General features: G+C 38.4%; 1 protein-coding gene across 1 annotated transcript in view; it reads left to right on the forward strand.

Annotated features, from left to right (window-relative positions):
- Positions 1-3,438: 3,438 nt before the first annotated feature.
- Positions 3,439-19,583, forward strand: part of LOC128365009 (B-cell receptor CD22-like) — a 34,965-nt gene continuing 18,820 nt past the window's right edge. Inside the window, exons 1-3 of the mRNA XM_053325626.1 lie at positions 3,439-3,512; positions 3,618-3,675; positions 9,463-9,811. Of these exons, the coding sequence (XP_053181601.1) occupies positions 3,439-3,512; positions 3,618-3,675; positions 9,463-9,811 (481 nt within the window). The remainder of the gene's footprint in view (positions 3,513-3,617; positions 3,676-9,462; positions 9,812-19,583) is intronic.

The following is a 19,583-nucleotide window of genomic DNA, read 5'->3' on the forward strand; positions in this document are numbered from 1 at the left end:
GTGACTCTGACCTGTAGCAGTGATGCTAAACCAGCAGCTAAATACACCTGGTACAAGAAGAATGTAAATCCAGACCTTCAACCTCTCAGTGAAGAACCACAGCTTGTCTTCAGCTCCATCCAGTCCTCTGACTCTGGAGAGTATTACTGTACAGCTGAGAACCAGCTGGGGAAGAGGACATCTGAATACATCTTTATTGATGTGAAATGTGAGTAAATCAGTTTTTTAAGCCAACAACTGTTTACAATTGACAGCTTTGCACTTTCTTTGAACCAAAACTCTTTTAGCAGATCATGCATGTGTTTTCAGGTTCAAATTGCTGTAAAAGTAAATTTAACAGTTCTGTACACTTCAATTCAGACTTATACATTTAAGAAATGCAAAAAACTTCTTACACTTTACAACTTTACATTTTTGTAAACAAAACAGCTTTTAGCAGATTATGCACACACAGTGCATGGGACAGTTGATCAAAGACTAGTTAATTAGCAGACATTTTCCACCAAATCTAAATTCATAACCATTTGCTTTAAATGTCTAATTCCTTGATGCTGTGATCAGTTAGTTTTTAGATGTTTCAGAACATTTAGGAAATGTTACTGTGAATATGTGAGTATTTGATTGTCTGTACTATGTGTTGACAGTTAATTCTGAAATTATATTTGTTTGTTGATCCAGGCCTCCAAGTGCAAGTTAGAACATCTTCATCCACCTGGACAGAGCTGACATGTCACAGTAATTGTCAGCTGCCTGATTATCCTTCCTACATCTGGTACAAGAACGGCCAACGAGCTGGGGTTTATACAGCTAACTTTTATCTGAACCAAAATAATCCTGATGACCGCTACTATTGTGCTCTATCAGGATATGAGTCTTCCCGCTCTCCTTCAGTGTGTGAGTTTTCTCTTCTCTTCTTTAACGCATAGAGTGAAAACTTTGACTCAAATAGTTTACAAGAAGTCAAATCCAGCAATTACAAAAAAGGACAGCTGATTAAATACTAGTGATTGGTAGTCTGCTCCCACCAGATTGAGTCTAAAACTACTTGCATTAAAGAAAGTGAGTACTTGGGACAGTACTCTGGTCAGTGGCAATAATCAAACATTACAAATGAATTCTACTTTATTTTATTTATTCCTGCATCCATCATTGTATTTAGTATAAATTATCAGAAAATGAAACTTTGACTTTCATATCTTCAAGTTAATATGTGTTCATATCATCTCCTCCAGATGCCCCAAAGCTTCCCTCTGTGTCAGTGAGTCCCTCTGGTGAAATCATTGGGGGCAGTTCAGTGACTCTGACCTGTAGCAGTGATGCTAACCCAGCAGCTAAGTACACCTGGTACAAGAAGAATGTAAATCCAGACCATCAACCTCTTAGTAAAGAACCACAGCTTGTCTTCAGCTCCATCCAGTCCTCTGACTCTGGAGAGTATTACTGTACAGCTGAGAACCAGCTGGGGGAGAGGACATCTGAATACATTATTGATGTGAAATGTGAGTGAAACTGTTTTCTTGAGCCAAAAATTGTCTACAATGTACAACTTGTACAAAACATGTTTTTTCAGGTTCAAATTAAGACTTGTACATTTCAGTTATTTATAAGAATAGCACACATGAATCAACATTTTTGTGATAGCCAGACTGCTAATTTTCAGCTCCAGTCTCTTGGGGAAATGTTCTGAAACCATTGATGTGATGGCTAATACATTAATATAATATACTCTATTCATTCATTCACCAGACCACCTTCAAGTTTTCAGAAGTAATCATCACCTTAAATTAATATGTGTAAATACATCTTTTATAGATGCTCCAAAGATCTCTTCTGTGTCAGTGGGACCCTTCTGATGCCCATGTCCTAGTTTCTGTATGTGTAAAGATGAACCTGAGCAACAATACTGATTAGTTTTGTCTCTATACATATTCCCCTTAAAGATGTTCCAAAGCTTCCCTCTGTGTCAGTGAGTCCCTCTGGTGATATAGTAGAGGGCAGTTCAGTGACTCTGAAGTGTAGCAGTGATGCTAACCCAGCAGCTAAATACACCTGGTACAAGAAGAACCAAAATACTGCAACAAGCACCAGAAGGAATTTATAATTTTACTTCCATTAGCTATAAAGACAGAGGATCCTACCACTGCAAGTCTATGAATAATTATGGCCAGATCAACTCTTCATCTCATTTCATTGATGTCCACTGTAAGTACAAAACAATATAACAGTATGTTGAGATTTTTTTACCATCTGAGCAGAGGCTGATAGAAACACAAAGAGGGGTTGAACATTACGTTATGATTTATCTGCATCTGAGTTTAGGCTGGTGGAGGAAACACAATGTACTAAATGAGGAAGACTGAAAGGAAGATTCTAGCATGGCTATATGATATGAATTAGTGTACTCTATGCCACTTAAAAGTAAAATCATCAAAAACTGCCCCCCCCCTCTTCCTTTGGTCCCTCCTGCTCCTCATATCCTAGGTTTTTGAATGTATAGAGATGAACCTGAGAAAAAATAGTGATTAGTTTTGTCTCTATACATATTACCCTCCAGATGGTCCAAAGCTTCCCTCTGTCTCAGTGAGTCCCTCTGGTGAGATAGTGGAGGGCAGTTCAGTGACTCTGACCTGTAGCAGTGATGCTAACCCAGCAGCTAGTTACACCTGGTACAACAAGGGGAACCAAAAGCTGTTTTCAGGACCAGGAGGAAAATACAATTTCCTCTCCATCAGCTCTGAGGACAGAGGGATCTATTACTGCAAGTCTGAGAATCAATATGGACAGATCAACTCTACATCTCTATTCATTGATGTCTGGTGTAAGTACAAAACAATATAACAGTATGTTGAGATTGTTCTGCCATCTGAGTTTAGAAACATAGAAACATCATGTTATAAAATAGATAGAAACATCATGTTATAAAATAGAAATACTGAAAGGTGGATTCAAGCATGGGCTCTTTTTCTTTGGTCCAACACCCCAAGATGAATTTTGTACATATAAAAGTCAACCTGATAAAAATACGTATTTATTTTATCTCCATACATATTGACTCCCAGATGCTCCAAAGCTTCCCTCTGTGTCAGTGAGTCCCTCTGCTGAGATAGTGGAGGGCAGTTCAGTGACTCTGACCTGTAGCAGTGATGCTAACCCAGCAGCTAATTACACCTGCTACAAGGAGAATGAAGACTCACCAAAAGCATCAGGACAGATCTTCACCATCACTGATGTCAGACCTGAACACAGTGGGAATTATTACTGTGTAGCCCAGAACAGAAGAGGACGTCATAACTCCACCTTACATCTGATTGTTGTAAAAGGTAAGTTATGCTCATTGATCTTCATACTCTGTAAACAGCACAAGAGGTCAGCACTGATTGAAGAGTTTCATCTGCTTTCTGTTGGTCTCAAGGTTTAGGGAAATCAGAATTTATAATCATGAAAACCATCATCAAGTTGAGTCTGGCTGTCCTGATGCTGATTCCTCTGATTTATCTGATTCTGTGGATGAGGTAAAACACTCAAGAAAACATTTGTGCTTTTTTTCATCAAAAACACTTTCAAATTATGAATTTCTTTTACTTTAATATTTCTTGATTTTGTTGGATTCAATCCAGGAAGAAGAAAACTCTGAGCTCCACCACTGAACTGAATGAACCTCTAGAGACTTTAGAGGTAAGTGAGAGGACAACATGAAGCTGGAAAGTTGGTTTATATTTAAAATGCAGTGTAAAATCATGTTATCATGTGAAAGTTTCATGAATGAAGTCAATCATTTTTTATATTTCTTCCCATCAGTTGGACTCTCATCTTGACTATGAGAACGTCTCAGACTTGCAGGTCGTCACTGCAGCACAGACAGAAGACACAGAGGAGCAGGAAGACCTGGAGTAAAATCCAGTCATGTGATTTTGTTCTGATGCAGTTGAACCAGAGGCTGGACTCACCTGATGGAAACAGAAAGTAGTACAACAGTGAAATATGAGAGTGGAGAGAGAGAGAGGCTGTAGAGGACTATGTAGACGTTTTCATGTTCAGTTTTCAGCAGCAGCAGCAGCAGGTAGAAGTGAGCAGCACAGACAATCAGTAACAGCATGTAGCAGAAGCTTTGAGAAGAATGTGCTGATGGCAGCTTGAACTGAATCATGTCCACGTGTCAAACATGATTGATTGTTTAGATCAGTTGAATATCAGGTGGTGTGTGTGACTCAACTGATTTATAATTTACTGAGTGTTCTGTCTAAACTAATGCAAGCTTATTTTTAGTTATATTACAGATATTTAGGATTAGAGCTGCAATGCAAACTCTTATTTTAAATGTGTGCATACTGTAATTAATAACTTTTGAGGAATCCTGATTGGCTTCTTGTGCAGTTTACTGTATATTTTCACACATCAAACATAATCTCTGTTCTATCACACTTTGCTGAATGTCACATTATCCAGGTATTGCAGTGGCTGATATACAATAAACAGCCAGCTTCCACAACATATCTGTAGTTGGAAACATGATTTCAGTTCCCTCTCACTGCTTCAGGGCGACAGTGAGCAGAACGTTTCAGCTTCAAATAGTTTTTATGTTTATTTTTTATCATCTGAATGTATTTACCTGATATGAAGACAAATGAGACAAATAAAATAATATTTTCCTTTTTGCTGATTTATTTCTCACTTTCCCTCTATTTTAGTATGAAACTTGTCACAGTGTAATAGTTTATTATGATTTGGGATGTTGCTAAAATGCAGATGCACAGACACAGTTTGTATTAGTTTGTTTATATGTGTCCATATTTGTTAGTGACAGCTGTAGATCACTGACTGAATCATTTTCGTACTTAGACACAACACTTTCGTTCAACTACTGTACAACAAGGTCACCAATGTGAACAATCAATGCTTCTGAAACTGTAATTCTTAATCAATATAATGTCAAGTGTAAACAGATTAACAAGAAACTCAGTCATAAAAATTAAAAACTACTGAGTAATATTAAATGTGTGTAAACAATCAGTGATGGATGGTAAAATGTTGTTTCAGGGTTGTGATTCAGTATCTCTGATGTTTCACTGCCATCTAGTGGTGAAGCTTCAGTGTTGCAGATTCAGGCTTCATCACTGAGGTCACCCTCCACTGTCTGCTTTAAAGGCTCAGTTCACCTGAATAACAATAAACATATTTTCTCACTGATCTCATGAGGTGTCTAGCCCTGCAGATAGTTTTCAATTCATTACTTTCACATTGTGAGATTTGGGTATTTTAATATGTTGTCACTATTTAAATAGACGACATCCCTTTACACAATCTATCTGACAGAACCAATGAATACTTTTTTATCTATGACCTCAAAATTAATCAACTTTTCCTGTTCAGTTAAACTGTATCATGGTTCACAGGTCAAAGAGATGAACTGTAGAGAGCATCGGTGCATCTTTACGCAGCAGTATAAATGATGTCTGATGAGCTCTGTGTTACAGTCAGACTGGGGCGATTGCTCTTAGACAACAAGGGAAACTCACCACTTCCCCTAAAATCATCAACATCACATCAAATCTGCACTTCAATGCGTTTGATTTTACAACCTTTAACCAGCTGTTTATTGCCGACGTTGATATTTTCCGAAGTGATTTCCTTATCACACACTGGCACTTCAGCGGTGTTCAAAGACACTTCCTCCCACAGCTGCTTTGGGCGGGACAAGCCACGATAAGACGCTCATTGGATAATGTGATAAACTCGTCCCGCCCTTGGACCCTGGGCATCTCTGGTAGTCAATAGAGCAGTGGGCGGGTCGGACGCTCTGCTGCTGTATGATGATTAGAGGAAATGTTTGATAGACAGCTATAGGAAGGCTGACTCCTCTGAGTGTAGTTTTGCCGATGTGACCTAACTTTCTCGCTAAATCTGGCGACTCTCCAACTCTTCTTAGAACCGACTATCGACAAATCTAGCGACTTTTTCTGGTGTTATTGGAGAGTTTTCTGATGTTTTGGAGACTCTGACATGAAAGCACGTGTCACTCTGTCCTCAGCGAGCAGCGAGTGCTGCCGCGAGCTCCTCCCCTGTCCCAAAGCACTGAGCTTCCCCTGTTTAAAACACCAGCAGCCGCCACTGAGTCAGAGTGATTGTGAATTAGTGAGTTTACAACTGTAGATGTAAAACATTTTGTGATTTACACATCGATCTCTATCATTTTTGATGGACTTTAATTTGTATTTGTTTCTTAATACATACAATAAACACTGTGATCAGCATGTCAATTCTTACTTCACATACTGATGCACTACATCTCTTTGAACTCATGGTGGTGTATTCAGTGTCTCAACATGCACCAGAAGTGTGAAGAGATGCATCAAATCAAATGTCACACATATGTCATGTGTTTTCTTTAGACACTGAACTGTCCACACACTTAAAAAGAGTAAGATGACAAAAGTGTCTCATTATTTCACTTCTCTCTTTAAATTGCTAAAAGGCCCGAAACACTCATCTGTTATCCTCTCAAACATAGATCATGTCACGTACGCCTATACTGTCACGTTGGCTCCTCATGCATATTCATAATAATAATAAAGAGGAAGGAAATGTACTAACTTAATTTAAGCCTGATATCTGACTTCTGCTCACAGGTCACAGAAGACGAGCAACTCAACAGACAACGTCCTTCTCTGCTGTGAGTAGAACAGTTCACTGATATGACTATTACATGTTGTGAACATTATTTGATGTATTTAATGTCTTCCATCTCTCTGTGTCAGGTACTGTATATCTGCATTTACATTGTAGGACATTTAGGTTTGATGTGTGATGCAGTATGATGAATAATTTTCAAATTTTACAACATCAAACATTCACTTCTGTTTACTTCTATGTAAGCTATCGCTGTTGAATGAAATCAAAATAACATCAGTATTGATTGCTGAACGCTGTAATAAGATGTTTAGATGTGTCTGCGTCATGAGTGGTGGGGGTGGGGCCTGGCTGATATGGTTTGTCCTCCCTCCCTCCATAGATTGTTACAGTAGATGCATATATTTTTATAAATGCATATGAATATATTCATAGTTATATGATTGTACAGCAATGCACTGAGAATTTCATCTCATCCTGATGTTTAAACTGTGTTTGTTAATTTCTGCACTCTGTACTGTAGAGCTAGACAACTGTTTTAACTTTTACAGCTATAACAGTTGCCCCTCCCTGTGAGGTCTTATTGACACCTCTTCTATTATAGCAGCTTTTCGTAGTTTCTCACACGTCATGTTCTGCTTTTCTTTCTGGTTTTCACACTTAGCTGAGCAGCAACTTGACCACAGCACTAAGACTGCTCTTGTTAAGGACTTCAGGTCACTGACAGTATTTCCGTGTTAGTATTAATGGATCTCAGTGTTGCATCTGACACGGTTGACCACAACATGTTAAACTGGGTGGGACTTTCTGGCTCAGTCCTAAACTGGTTTGAATCTTACCTAAAGGACAGGAGCCTAAACTAGGACACATATGCTTAATGCAAATGTATCTTCTCTTATATACAAGCACACACATGCACACACACACACACACACACACACACACACACACACACACACACACACTGGACTATCACAGCTTTTATTGATCAACTTGTAAAAACTTGTACTTCTGCCACTAGATGTCAGTAGTGAGTTATGTTTTAGTGCCAACAAACCATTTCTACTGTCCTTTCTGTGTTTACAGTATGTCTTTCACTTTCAGGGTTATTGTCAGTCAAATATCTGTTTCCAGTATTCTAACATTCATCTCATGATTTATTTCTGCTGCCTTACTGTAACACTACAATTGTCTATTTCTCTGCTTTCTTTATACAAATCATTACATTTAGTTTTTGTTCTATATCACCAATTCACTGTCATGTAATTACATTTCTCCTTGTTCTTTGTTGCTTATTAAAAACAGCATGACACCCAAAAGACAAATCCTCTTTCCCTTCTCCTGCTGTTTGGCGTGATGAGTCAGTGTTTAGTAAGACTCTCTTAAATAGTTAAATGAGTATCTGTTGTTTGCAGTCATATAGTTTGTGTATTCATTCATTTTGATCCCACATGTAAAATCATGATAGCACTGAAAGCTTTGTATTAAAATCATATTACTCTTATATTCCCTCTTAAAGAGATTAAAATAAATTCATAGTTTGCAATCAACTCATCATTAGTTGTTGAGTTTCATCTACTGGAAACAGCCTCATTTTTGCATGTTAATAATGTAAAGAGGAAGGAAATGGGGTTTATTTTTAACAGCTTGACTTCTGTCTTCTGCCTGCAGACCACAGAGAGACGTGATCTTAAGAAGACAACGTCCTTCTACATCGAAGTCTTGTCTTTTTCCTTCTTGGACAGACATGTTTTATTGTCTCTGAAGTCAGAGAGATGAGAGGAGCAGCTATGGGTTCAACAGCAGCAGCAAGTGGATTTGTTGTCTTCCTTCTCTCTGTGTCAGGTACTGTATATCTACATTTACATTACAGGTACATTGTAGCTTGTTCAGAGCGACCTGAAGAGAGTTTCAGAGAGAAAAAAGCATTAATTCTCAGGTCGCCATGTTTGTATTTGACCTGTAAAGTGATACACAGTCTCTCCTTAAAACTCTGCAGACAAGGGACATAGCTTGTTGGGAGACTTTCTTTTTTTGGTTAACCAATACACACATTTATGTAGACTTGGTCACATTTTGATTAAAAATATATTTAGTATATATACAATTTGTCCAAAACAGGATTTGAATCATGTGGATTGTTTCTGCACTTAAAATTACATTTTATTCATTTTAAAGTTACAATAATAATTGAAACTTAAGTATGATTGAGTTTCCTTTCATGTAATGTTAATCCAAACAGTCTACTGTGCCTTGTTTCTCACAGTGGCTTGGTGGTTAGCGCTGTTGTCTCACAGTAAGAAGGTCTTGGGTTTGATACCTGACTGGGGCAGGGTCTTTCTGTGTGGAGTTTGCATGTTCTCCTTTTGCTTGTTTGGGTTTACAAAAACATGTATGATAGGTTAATTCTCAGTCAGTTCCTGTGACGAAAGCACTGACATAGATCTGGAGTTAGTCCCTGGCCGCTGCACAATGGCAGCTCACTGCTCCTAATATTTAAGATGTTAAATACAGAGAGTGAATTTCCTTGTACGACTTATTTTTATTTTGTAACCAACTCATTAACTTACTGAGGGCAATCTCATAACACCAGAGCCTGCTGCTTCACCATTTTATCTTACATCCAAATCCATGCCAACTGTATAAGACATTCATTTTTGTTTCTTTTAAAACAGAAATTAAGCAAACTGAATATTTGTATACCTGTTCCCAGTTTCCTTTGCAGGTTTACAAACTTAAACACCTCCACTAATGTAAGTAAAACTAACTCTTTCCCTGGATGTTGTTATTAATCTGATTGTGGTTTCTGATGTGCTCTGTGTTACAGTGGTACAGGGTCAGAATGACTGGGGAGTGACATACACTCCTACTCACATCTGTGCCTCAAAAGGATCAACAGTGGTCATACGCTGCACCTACAGATACCCATACTGGACAAATGACCGTTATACTAAAGTTGATGAAACAATCTGGTTTGCTAAAGAGAGTAATTATGAACCTGTGGATCTGAGAACAGACTCAGAGTACTCAGGTCGTGTGCAGCATTACTGTGATAAGAAGGACTGCACTCTGAGAATCACAGACCTGAGAGAGAGAGACTCAGCTGAATACACGTTCAGGTTCATAACAAATCGACCAGGAGGGAAATATACTGGTGAACCTGGAGTCTTTTTGACAGTCGCAGGTAACATTTTATTTTAAATGGAGCAAAGCATTAGTTCAAGCAGAGCACAGAGCTTTACCAGCTACTTGGCTACCAGCTGACTAATAACGGTCATCATATCCAAAGGAGTGTATCCATTAAAACTTTTTACTATAACTCTGCTTACATGCTAATGCGAACACCATCTGCTGCCACAATCTCCTTATTATGTGCAAAGCTTTTCCACCAAATCTAAAATCATAACCATTTGCTATAAATGTTTAATTCCTTGATGCTGTGATCAGTTAGTTTTTAGCTGTTTCAGAACATTTAGGAAATGTTACTGTGAATATGTGAGTATTTGCTTGTCTGTGTGTTGACAGTTAATTCTGAAATTACATTTCTGTTTGTTGATCCAGGCCTCCAAGTGCATGTTGGACCATCTTCATCCAAACAGTATCCAACCAGGAAAGAGCTGAAATGTCACAGTAATTGTCAGCTGCCTGATTATCCTTCCTACATCTGGTACAAGAACAACCAACGAGCTGGGGGGAATACAGCTTACTTTTATCTTTACCGAATTAATCCTGATGACTACTACTATTGTGCTCTATCAGGATATGATTCTTTCCGCTCTCCTCTAGTGTGTGAGTTTTCTCTTCTCTTCATTAACGCACCAAGTGAAAACTTTGACCCAAATAGTTTACAAGAAGTCAGACTCAGTTTTACCTCTTACACAATTTAATTTATACTTTGTACTTTTACTCGGACCAAAGTGTGTTGTTAGTTGTTTCTTAATAACATGCTAGCTTATGCTAAGGTGTGTAAGTGTAGTTAAGTACAGGACACACAATACAAGCAACGTGATGTCACAGCAGGATTTATAGAAAGAAACAAAAGAGGTGAGTGACAGCGAGGAAGGTAGACCCACAATATCTGAATCTATAGGGCTAATAACATTTAATGTTACGATAACTCAGCAAGCAGAACACACACACACACACACACACACACACACACACACACACACACACACACACACACAGAGAGAGAGAGAGAGACAGGGAAATAATTTTAGAAAAGGACAGTTGAGTCTAAAACTACCTGCATTAAACACAGTGAGTACCTGGGACAGTACAAGTATACAGTATAAAAGTGAGAATTAATTCTACTTTATTTTATTTATTCTTGCATGCTTTATTGTCTTTAGTATAAATTATCAGAAAATGAAACAGACTTTGTTTTATGATAACATTCTTATCTTCAAGTTAATAAGTGTTTATATCACCTCCTCCAGATGGTCCAAAGCTTCCCTCTGTGTCAGTGAGTCCCTCTGGTGAAATCATTGGGGGCAGTTCAGTGACTCTGACCTGTAGCAGTGATGCTAACCCAGCACCTAAATACACCTGGTACAAGAAGAATGTAAATCCAGACCTTCATCCTCTCAGTAAAGAACCACAGCTTGTCTTCAGCTCCATCCAGTCCTCTGACTCTGGAGAGTATTACTGTACAGCTGAGAACCAGCTGGGGAAGAGGACATCTGAATACATCTTTATTGATGTGAAATGTGAGTGAAACAGCTTTGAAATGCAAAAAACTTCTTACACTTTACAACTTTACATTTTTGTAAACAAAACAGCTTTTAGCATATTATGCACACACAGTGCATGGGACAGTTGATCAAAGACTAGTTAATTAGCAGACATTTTCCACCAAATCTTACTTCATATCCTTTTGCTTTAAATGTTTAATTCCTTGATGTTGTGATCAGTTAGTGTTTAGATGTTCACAGTAACATTTAGGAAATGTTACTGTGAACATGTGAGTATTTGATTGTCTGTACTGTGTTAACTGTTAATTCTGAAATTATATTTGTTTGTTGATCCAGGCTTCCAGGTGCATGTTGAACCATCTTCACCCCACTCACATCCCACCAGGACAAAGTTGACATGTCACAGCAATTGTCAGCTGCCTGATTATCCTTCCTACATCTGGTACGAGAACGGCCAACCAACTGAGGAGAGGACAGAAAACTTTTATCCAAACCAAAATAATCCTGATGACTACTACTCTTGTGCTCTATCAGGATACGAGTCTTCCCGCTCTCCTTCAGTGTGTGAGTTTTCTCTTCTCTTCTTGAACACATTGAGTGAAAACTTTGACTCAAATTGTTTGCAGGAAGTCAAATCCAGCAATTACAAAAAAGGACAGCTGATTAAATACTAGTGATTGGTAGTCTGCTCCCACCAGATTGAGTCTAAAACTACTTGCATTAAAGAAAGTGAGTACTTGGGACAGTACTCTGGTCAGTGGCAATAATCAAACATTAAAAATGAATTCTACTTTATTTTATTTATTCCTGCATCCATCATTGTATTTAGTATAAATTATCAGAAAATGAAACAGACTTTGACGTTCATATTTTCAAGTTAATATGTGTTCATCTCCTCCAGATGCTCCAAAGCTTCTCTCTGTGTCAGTGAGTCCCTCTGGTGAAGTCATTGAGGGCAGTTCAGTGACTCTGACCTGTAGCAGTGATGCTAACCCAGCACCTAAATACACCTGGTACAAGACAAATGTAAATCCAGACCTTCAACCTCTCAGTAAAGACCCACAGCTTGTCTTCAGCTCCATCCAGTCCTCTGACTCTGGAGAGTATTACTGTACAGCTGACAACCAGCTGGGGAAGAGGACATCTGAATACACTATTGATGTGCAATGTGAGTGAAACTGCTTTAAAATGCAAAAAAACTGTTTGCATTTTATAACTTTGCAGTTTTGTAAACAAAACAGGTTTTAGCAGATCATGCACACACAGTGCATGGGACAGTTGATACAAGTCTTTCCGCTTTCCTCCAGTGTGCAAGTTTTATTTTCTCTTCATTAACGCATCAAGTGAAAACTTTGACCCAAATAGTTTACAGGAAGTCAGATCCAGTTATTTATAAGAACAGCACACATGAATCAACATTTTTGTGATAGCCAGATTGCTAATTTCCAGCTCCAGTCTCATTGGGGAAATGTTCTGAAACCAATGATGTGATGGCTAAAAGTTAGAGGCAGAAAATAAGAAGATGTCACAAAGACAATAGCAACAAAATATGCATTTAAAAGACAGTTCACCAGCTACGCAGAGACAGCAAAGCATTCATATAATATACACTATTCATTCATTCATCCGACCACCTTCAAGTTTTCAGAAGTAATCATCACCTTAAATTAATATGTGTAAATACATCTTTTATAGATGCTCCAAAGACCTCTTCTGTGTCAGTGGGACCCTTCTGCTGCTCATTTCCTAGTTTTTGTATGTATAAAGATGAACCTCAGCAACAATACTGATTAGTTTTGTCTCTATACATATTCCCCCCATAGATGCTCCAAAGCTTCTCTCTGTGTCAGTGAATCCCTCTGCTAAGATAGTGGAGGGCAATTCAGTGACTCTGAACTGTAGCAGTGATGCTAACCCAGCAGCTAAATACACCTGGTACAAGGAGAACCAAATGCTGCAACAAGGACCAGAAGGAATGTATTATTTTACTTCCATTAGCTATAAAGACAGAGGATCCTACCACTGCAAGTCTATGAATAAGTATGGACAGATCAACTCTTCATCTCAATTCATTGATGTCCACTGTAAGTACAAAATAAAAATCTGACACACAAAGAGGCGTTGAACACTACATTATGATTTATCTGCATCTGATTTAGGCTGGTGGTACTAGTGTACTCTACGCCACTTTAAAGTAAAATAATAAAAAACTGCCCCCCCCTTCTTCCTTTGGTCCCTCCTGCTGCTCATATCCTAGTTTTTTGAATGTATAGAGATGAACCTGAGAAAAAATAGTGATTAGTTTTGTCTCTATACATATTACCCTCCAGATTCTCCAAAGCTTCCCTCTGTGTCAGTGAGTCCCTCTGCTGAGATAGTGGAGGGCAGTTCAGTGACTCTGACCTGTAGCAGTGATGCTAACCCAGCAGCTATTTACACCTGGTACAACAAGGGGAACCAAAAGCTGCCTTCAAGAACAGGAGGAAAATATAATTTCCTCACCATCAGCTCTGAGGACAGAGGGATCTATTACTGCAAGTCTGAGAATCAATATGGACAGATCAACTCTACATCTATATTCATTGATGTCTGGTGTAAGTACAAAACAATATAACAATATGTTGAGATTTTTCTGCCATCTGAGTTCAGGCTGATAGAAACGTAATGTTATAAAATAGAAATACTGAAAGGTGGATTCAAGCATGGGCTCTTTTTCTTTGGTCCAACACCCCAAGCTGAATTTTTAAGTATAAAAGTCAACCTGATAAAAATATGAATATAGTTTATCTCTATACATATTAACCCCCAGATGCTCCAAAGCTTCCCTCTGTGTCACTGAGTCCTTCTGCTGAGATAGTGGAGGGCAGTTCAGTGACTCTGACCTGTAGCAGTGATGCTAACCCAGCAGCTAAATACACCTGGTACAAGGAGAATGAAGACTCACCAAAAGCATCAGGACAGATCTTCACCATCACTGATGTCAGACCTGAACACAGTGGGAATTATTCCTGTGAAGCCCAGAACAGAAGAGGACGTCATAACTCCACCTTACATCTGACTGTTGTGAAAGGTAAGTTATACTCATTGATCTTTACACTCATGTATACAGCACAAGAGCTCAGCACTGATTGAGGAGTTTTATCTGCTTTCTGTTGGTCTCATTTTTTAGGGAAATCAGTATTTATAATGAACATCATCAAGTTGATTCTGGCGGTCCTGATGCCGATTCCTCTGCTTCTCTTGATTCTGTGGATGAGGTAAAACAATAAAGAAAACATTTATTCTTTTGTGCTTTTTACCAAAACCCTTTTATGGCTTTCAAATTATGAATTTAATTTAGTTAAATATTTCTTAATTTTGTTGGATTCAATCCAGGAAGAAGAAAACTCTGAGCTCCACCACTGACCTGAATGAACCTGTAGAGACTATAGAGGTGAGAGAGAGAAACCTTATTGACAGAACTTATCCTAAAATACAGTTATTATCACTTGGCTCATGAATGCAAGCAAACACATTTATATTGTTAACATGAAGCCATAAAGTCAGTTATGAGATGTACCTCATCTAAATGTCATGTGATTTTGTTCTGATGCAGTTGAACCAAAGGCTGGAATCACCTGATGGAGACAGAACGTAGTACAACAGTGAAATATGACAGTGGAGAGAGAGAGAGGCTGTAGAGGACCATGTGGACGTTTTCATGTTCAGTTTTCAGCAGCAGGTAGAAGTGAGCAGCACAGACAGTCAGTAACAGCATGTAGCAGAAGCTTTGAGAAGAATGTGCTGATGGCAGCTTGAACTGAATCATGTCGACGTGTCAAACATGATTGATTGTTTAGATCAGTTGAATATCAGGTGGTGTGTGTGACTCAACTGATTTATAATTTACTGAGTGTTCTGTCTAAACTAATGCAAGCTTATTTTTAGTTATGTTACAGATATTTAGGATTAGAGCTGCAATGCAAACTGTTATTTTAAATGTGTACATACTGTAATTAATCGCTTTTGAGGAATCCTGATTGGCTTCTTGTGCAGTTTACTGTGTATTTTCACACATCAAACATAATCTCAGTTCTATCACACTTTGCTGAATGTCACATTATCCAGGTATTGCAGTGGCTGATATACAATAAACAGCCAGCTTCCACATCATCTCTGTAGTTGGAAACATGATTTCAGTTCCCTCTCACTGCTGCAGAGGGCGACAGTGAGCAGAAAGTTTCAGCTTGAAATAGTTTTGATGTTTATTTTTGACCATCTGAATGTATTTACCAGATATGAAGACAAATAAAATTTAATATTTTCTTTAAATCTTTTCCTTTGTGCTGATTTATTTCTCACTTTCTGTCTATTTTAGGATTAAACTTGTCACAGTGTAATAGTTTATTATGATTTGGGATGTTGCTAAAATGAAGATGAACAGACACAGTTTGTATTAGTTTGTTTATATTTGTCCATATTTGTTAGTGACAGCTGTAGATCACTGACTGAATCATTTTCATACTTAGACACCTCGACTGTACAACAAGGTCACCAATGTGAACAATCAATGCTTCTGAAACTGAACCACTAATTGTAATGATTAATGAATTTAATGTCAAGTGTAAACAGATTAACAAGAAACTCAGCAATAAAAAGTAAAAACTACTGAGTAAATTTAAATGTGTGTAAACAATCAGTGATGGATGGTAAAATGTTGTCTCAGGGTTGTGATTCAGTATCTCTGATGTTTCACTGCCCTCTAGTGGTGAAGCTTCAGTGTTGCAGATTCAGGCTTCATCACTGAGGTCTCCCTCCACTGTCTGCATTAAAGGCTCAGTTCACCTGACTAACAATGAACATATTTTCTCACTGATCTCATGAGATGTCTAGCCCTGCAGATAGTTTTAAATTCATTACTTTCACATTGTGAGATTTGGGTATTTTAATATGTTGTCACTATTTAAATAGACGACATCTCTTTACACAATCTATCTGCCAGAACCAATAAATACTTTTTTTAAAATCTATGACCTCAAAATTAATCAACTTTTCCTGTTCAGTTAAACTGTATCATGGTTCACGGGTCAAAGAGATGAACTGTAGAGAGCATCGGTGCTTCTTTACACAGCAGAAGAACTGATTTCTGATGAGCTCTGTGTTACAGTCAGAGTGGGGCGATTGCTCTGAGACAACAAGGGAAACTCACCTTCCCCTAAAATCATCAACATCACATCAAATCTGCACTTCAATGCGTTTGATTTTACAACTTTTAACCAGCTGTTTATTGCCGACGTTGATATTTTTCGAAGTGATTTCCTTATCACACACTGGCAGTCCTCCGCAGACTTCAGCGGTGTTCAAAGACACTTCCTCCAACAGCTGCTTTGGGCGGGACAAGCCACGATAAGACGATCATTGGATAATGTGATAAACTCGTCCCGCCCCTGGACCCTGAGCATCTCTGGTAGTCAATAGAGCAGTGGGAGGGTCGGACGCTCTGCTGCTGTATGATGATTAGAGGAAATGTTTGATAGACAGCTATAGGAAGGCTGAGTCCTCTGAGTGTAGTTTTGCCGATGTGACCTGACTTTCTCGCTCAATCTGGCGACTCTCCAACTCTTCTTAGGAGCGACTATCGACAAATCTAGCGACTTTTTCTGGTGTTATTGGAGAGTTTTCTGATGTTTTGGAGACTCTGACATGAAAGCACGTGTCACTCTGTCCTCAGCGAGCAGTGAGTGCTGCCGCGAGCTCCTCCCCCGTCCCAAAGCACTGAGCTTCCCCTGTTTAAAACACCAGCAGCCGCCACTGAGTCAGAGTGATTGTGAATGAGTGAGTTTACAACTGTAGATGTAAAACATTTTGTGATCTACACATCGACCTCTATCATTTTTGATGGACTTTAATTTTTATTTGTTTCTTAATACTTACAATAAACACTGTGATCAGCATGTGACTTCTTACTTCCCATACTGATGCACTACATCCCTTTGAACTCATGGTGGTGTATTCAGTGTCTCAACATGCACCAGAAGTGTGAAGAGATGCATCAAATCAAATGTCAGACATATGTCACGTCTTTTCTTTAGACACTGAACTGTCCACACACTTAAAAAGAGTAAGATTTTTAAAAATGTCATTATTTCTCTTCTCTCTTTAAATTGCTTAAAGGCCCGAAACTATACTGTCACTTGGTCCCTCATGCATATTCATGATAATAATAAAGAGGAAGGAAATGTACCAACTTAATTTAAGCCTGATATCTGACTTCTGCTCACAGACCACAGAAGACGAGCATCTTAACAGACAACACCCTTCTCTGCTGTGAGTAGAACAGTTTACTGATCTGACTATTACATGTTGTTTACATTATTTGATGTATTTTAATGTCTTCCGTCTTTCTGTGTCAGGTACTGTATATCTGCATTTACATTGTCGGACATTTAGGTTTGATGTGTGATGATGTGTGATGCAGTATGATGAATAACTTTCAAATTTCACAACATCAAACATTCACTTCTGATTATTCCTGTGTAAGCTATCACTGTTTAATGAAGTCAAAATAACATCAGTATTGATTGCTGAACACTGTAATAAGATGTTTAGATGTGTCTGCGTCATGAGTGGTGGGGGTGGGGCCTGGCTGATATGGTTTGTCCTCCCTCCCTCCATAGATTGTTAGATGCATTTATTTTTATTCATGCATATGAATATATTCATAGTTATATGATGGTACAGCAATGCACTGAGAATTTCGTCTCATCCTGATGTTTAAACTCTGTTTGTTAATTTCTGTACTCTGTACTGTAGAGCTGGACAACTGTTTTAGCTTTTACAGTTATAACAGTTGCCCCTCCCTGTGAGGACTGATTGACACCTCTTCCATTTTAGCTGCTTTTCAGAGTTTCCCACGCGTCATGTTCTGCTTTTCTTTCTGGTTTTCACACTTAGCTGAGCAGCAGCTTGACCAAAGCACTAAGACTGCTCTTGTTAAGGACTTCAGGTCACTGACAGTATTTCCATGTTAGTGTTACTGGATCTCAGTGCTGCATCTGACACGGTTGACCACAACATGTTAAACTGGGTGGGACTTTCTAAACTGGTTTGAATCTTACCTGAAGGACAGGAGCCTAAACTAGGACACATATGCTTTATGCAAATGTATGTTCTCTTATATACAAACACACGCACACGCACTCCCCCTCTCTCTCTCTCTTTCACACACACAAACACACACTCACACACACACACACACACACTCTCTCTCATATACAAACACACACACATCCACATACAATCTCTCGCCCTCTTGCTCTCTCACACACATACATATATATACTTTCTCTCTTTTTCTCTCTCTCTCTCTCTCTCTCTCTCTCTCTTTTTCTCTCTCTCTCTCTCTCTCTCTCTCTCTCTCTCTCTCTCTCACACACACACACACACACACACACACACACACACACACACACACACAGAGACAGACACACACACACTGGACTATCAAAGCTTTTATTGATGAGCTTGTAAAAACTTGTACTTCTGCCACTAGATGTCAGTAGTGAGTTATATTTTAGTGACAACAGACCATTTCTACTCTCCTTTCTGTGTTGAGTATGTCTTTCACTTTCAGGGTTATTGTCAGTCAAATATCTGTTTCCAGTAATCTAACATTCATCTTATGATTTATTTCTGCTGCCTTACTGTAACACTACAATTATCTATTTCTCTGCTTTCTTTACACAAATCATTACATTTAGTTTTTGTTCTATATCACCAATTCACTGTCATGTAATTACATTTCTCCTTGTTCTTTGTTGCTTATTAAAAACATGACACCCAAAGGACAAATCCTCTTTCCCTTCTCCTGCTGTTTGGCTTGATGAGTCAGTGTTTAGTAAGACTCTCTTAAATAGTTAAATGAGTATCTGTTGTTTGCAGTCATATAGTTTGTGTATTCATTCATTTTTGTGCCCACATGTAAAATCATGATGGTACTGAAAGCTTTGTATTAAAATCATATTACTCTTATACTCCCTCTTAAAGAGATTAAAAGAAATTCATAGTTTGCAATCAACTCATCATTAGTTGTTGAGTTTCATCTACTGGAAACAGACTCATTTTTGCATGTTAATAATGTAACGATGAAGGAAATAGGGTTTATTTTTAACAGCTTGACTTCTGTCTTCTGCCTGCAGACCACAGAGAGACGTGATCTTAAGAAGACAACGTCCTTCTACATTGAAGTCTTGTCTTTTTCCTTCTTGGACAAACATGTTTTAT

The sequence above is a fragment of the Scomber japonicus genome, chromosome 2 (genome assembly GCF_027409825.1).
Source record: "Scomber japonicus isolate fScoJap1 chromosome 2, fScoJap1.pri, whole genome shotgun sequence".
Taxonomy (NCBI): domain Eukaryota; kingdom Metazoa; phylum Chordata; class Actinopteri; order Scombriformes; family Scombridae; genus Scomber; species Scomber japonicus.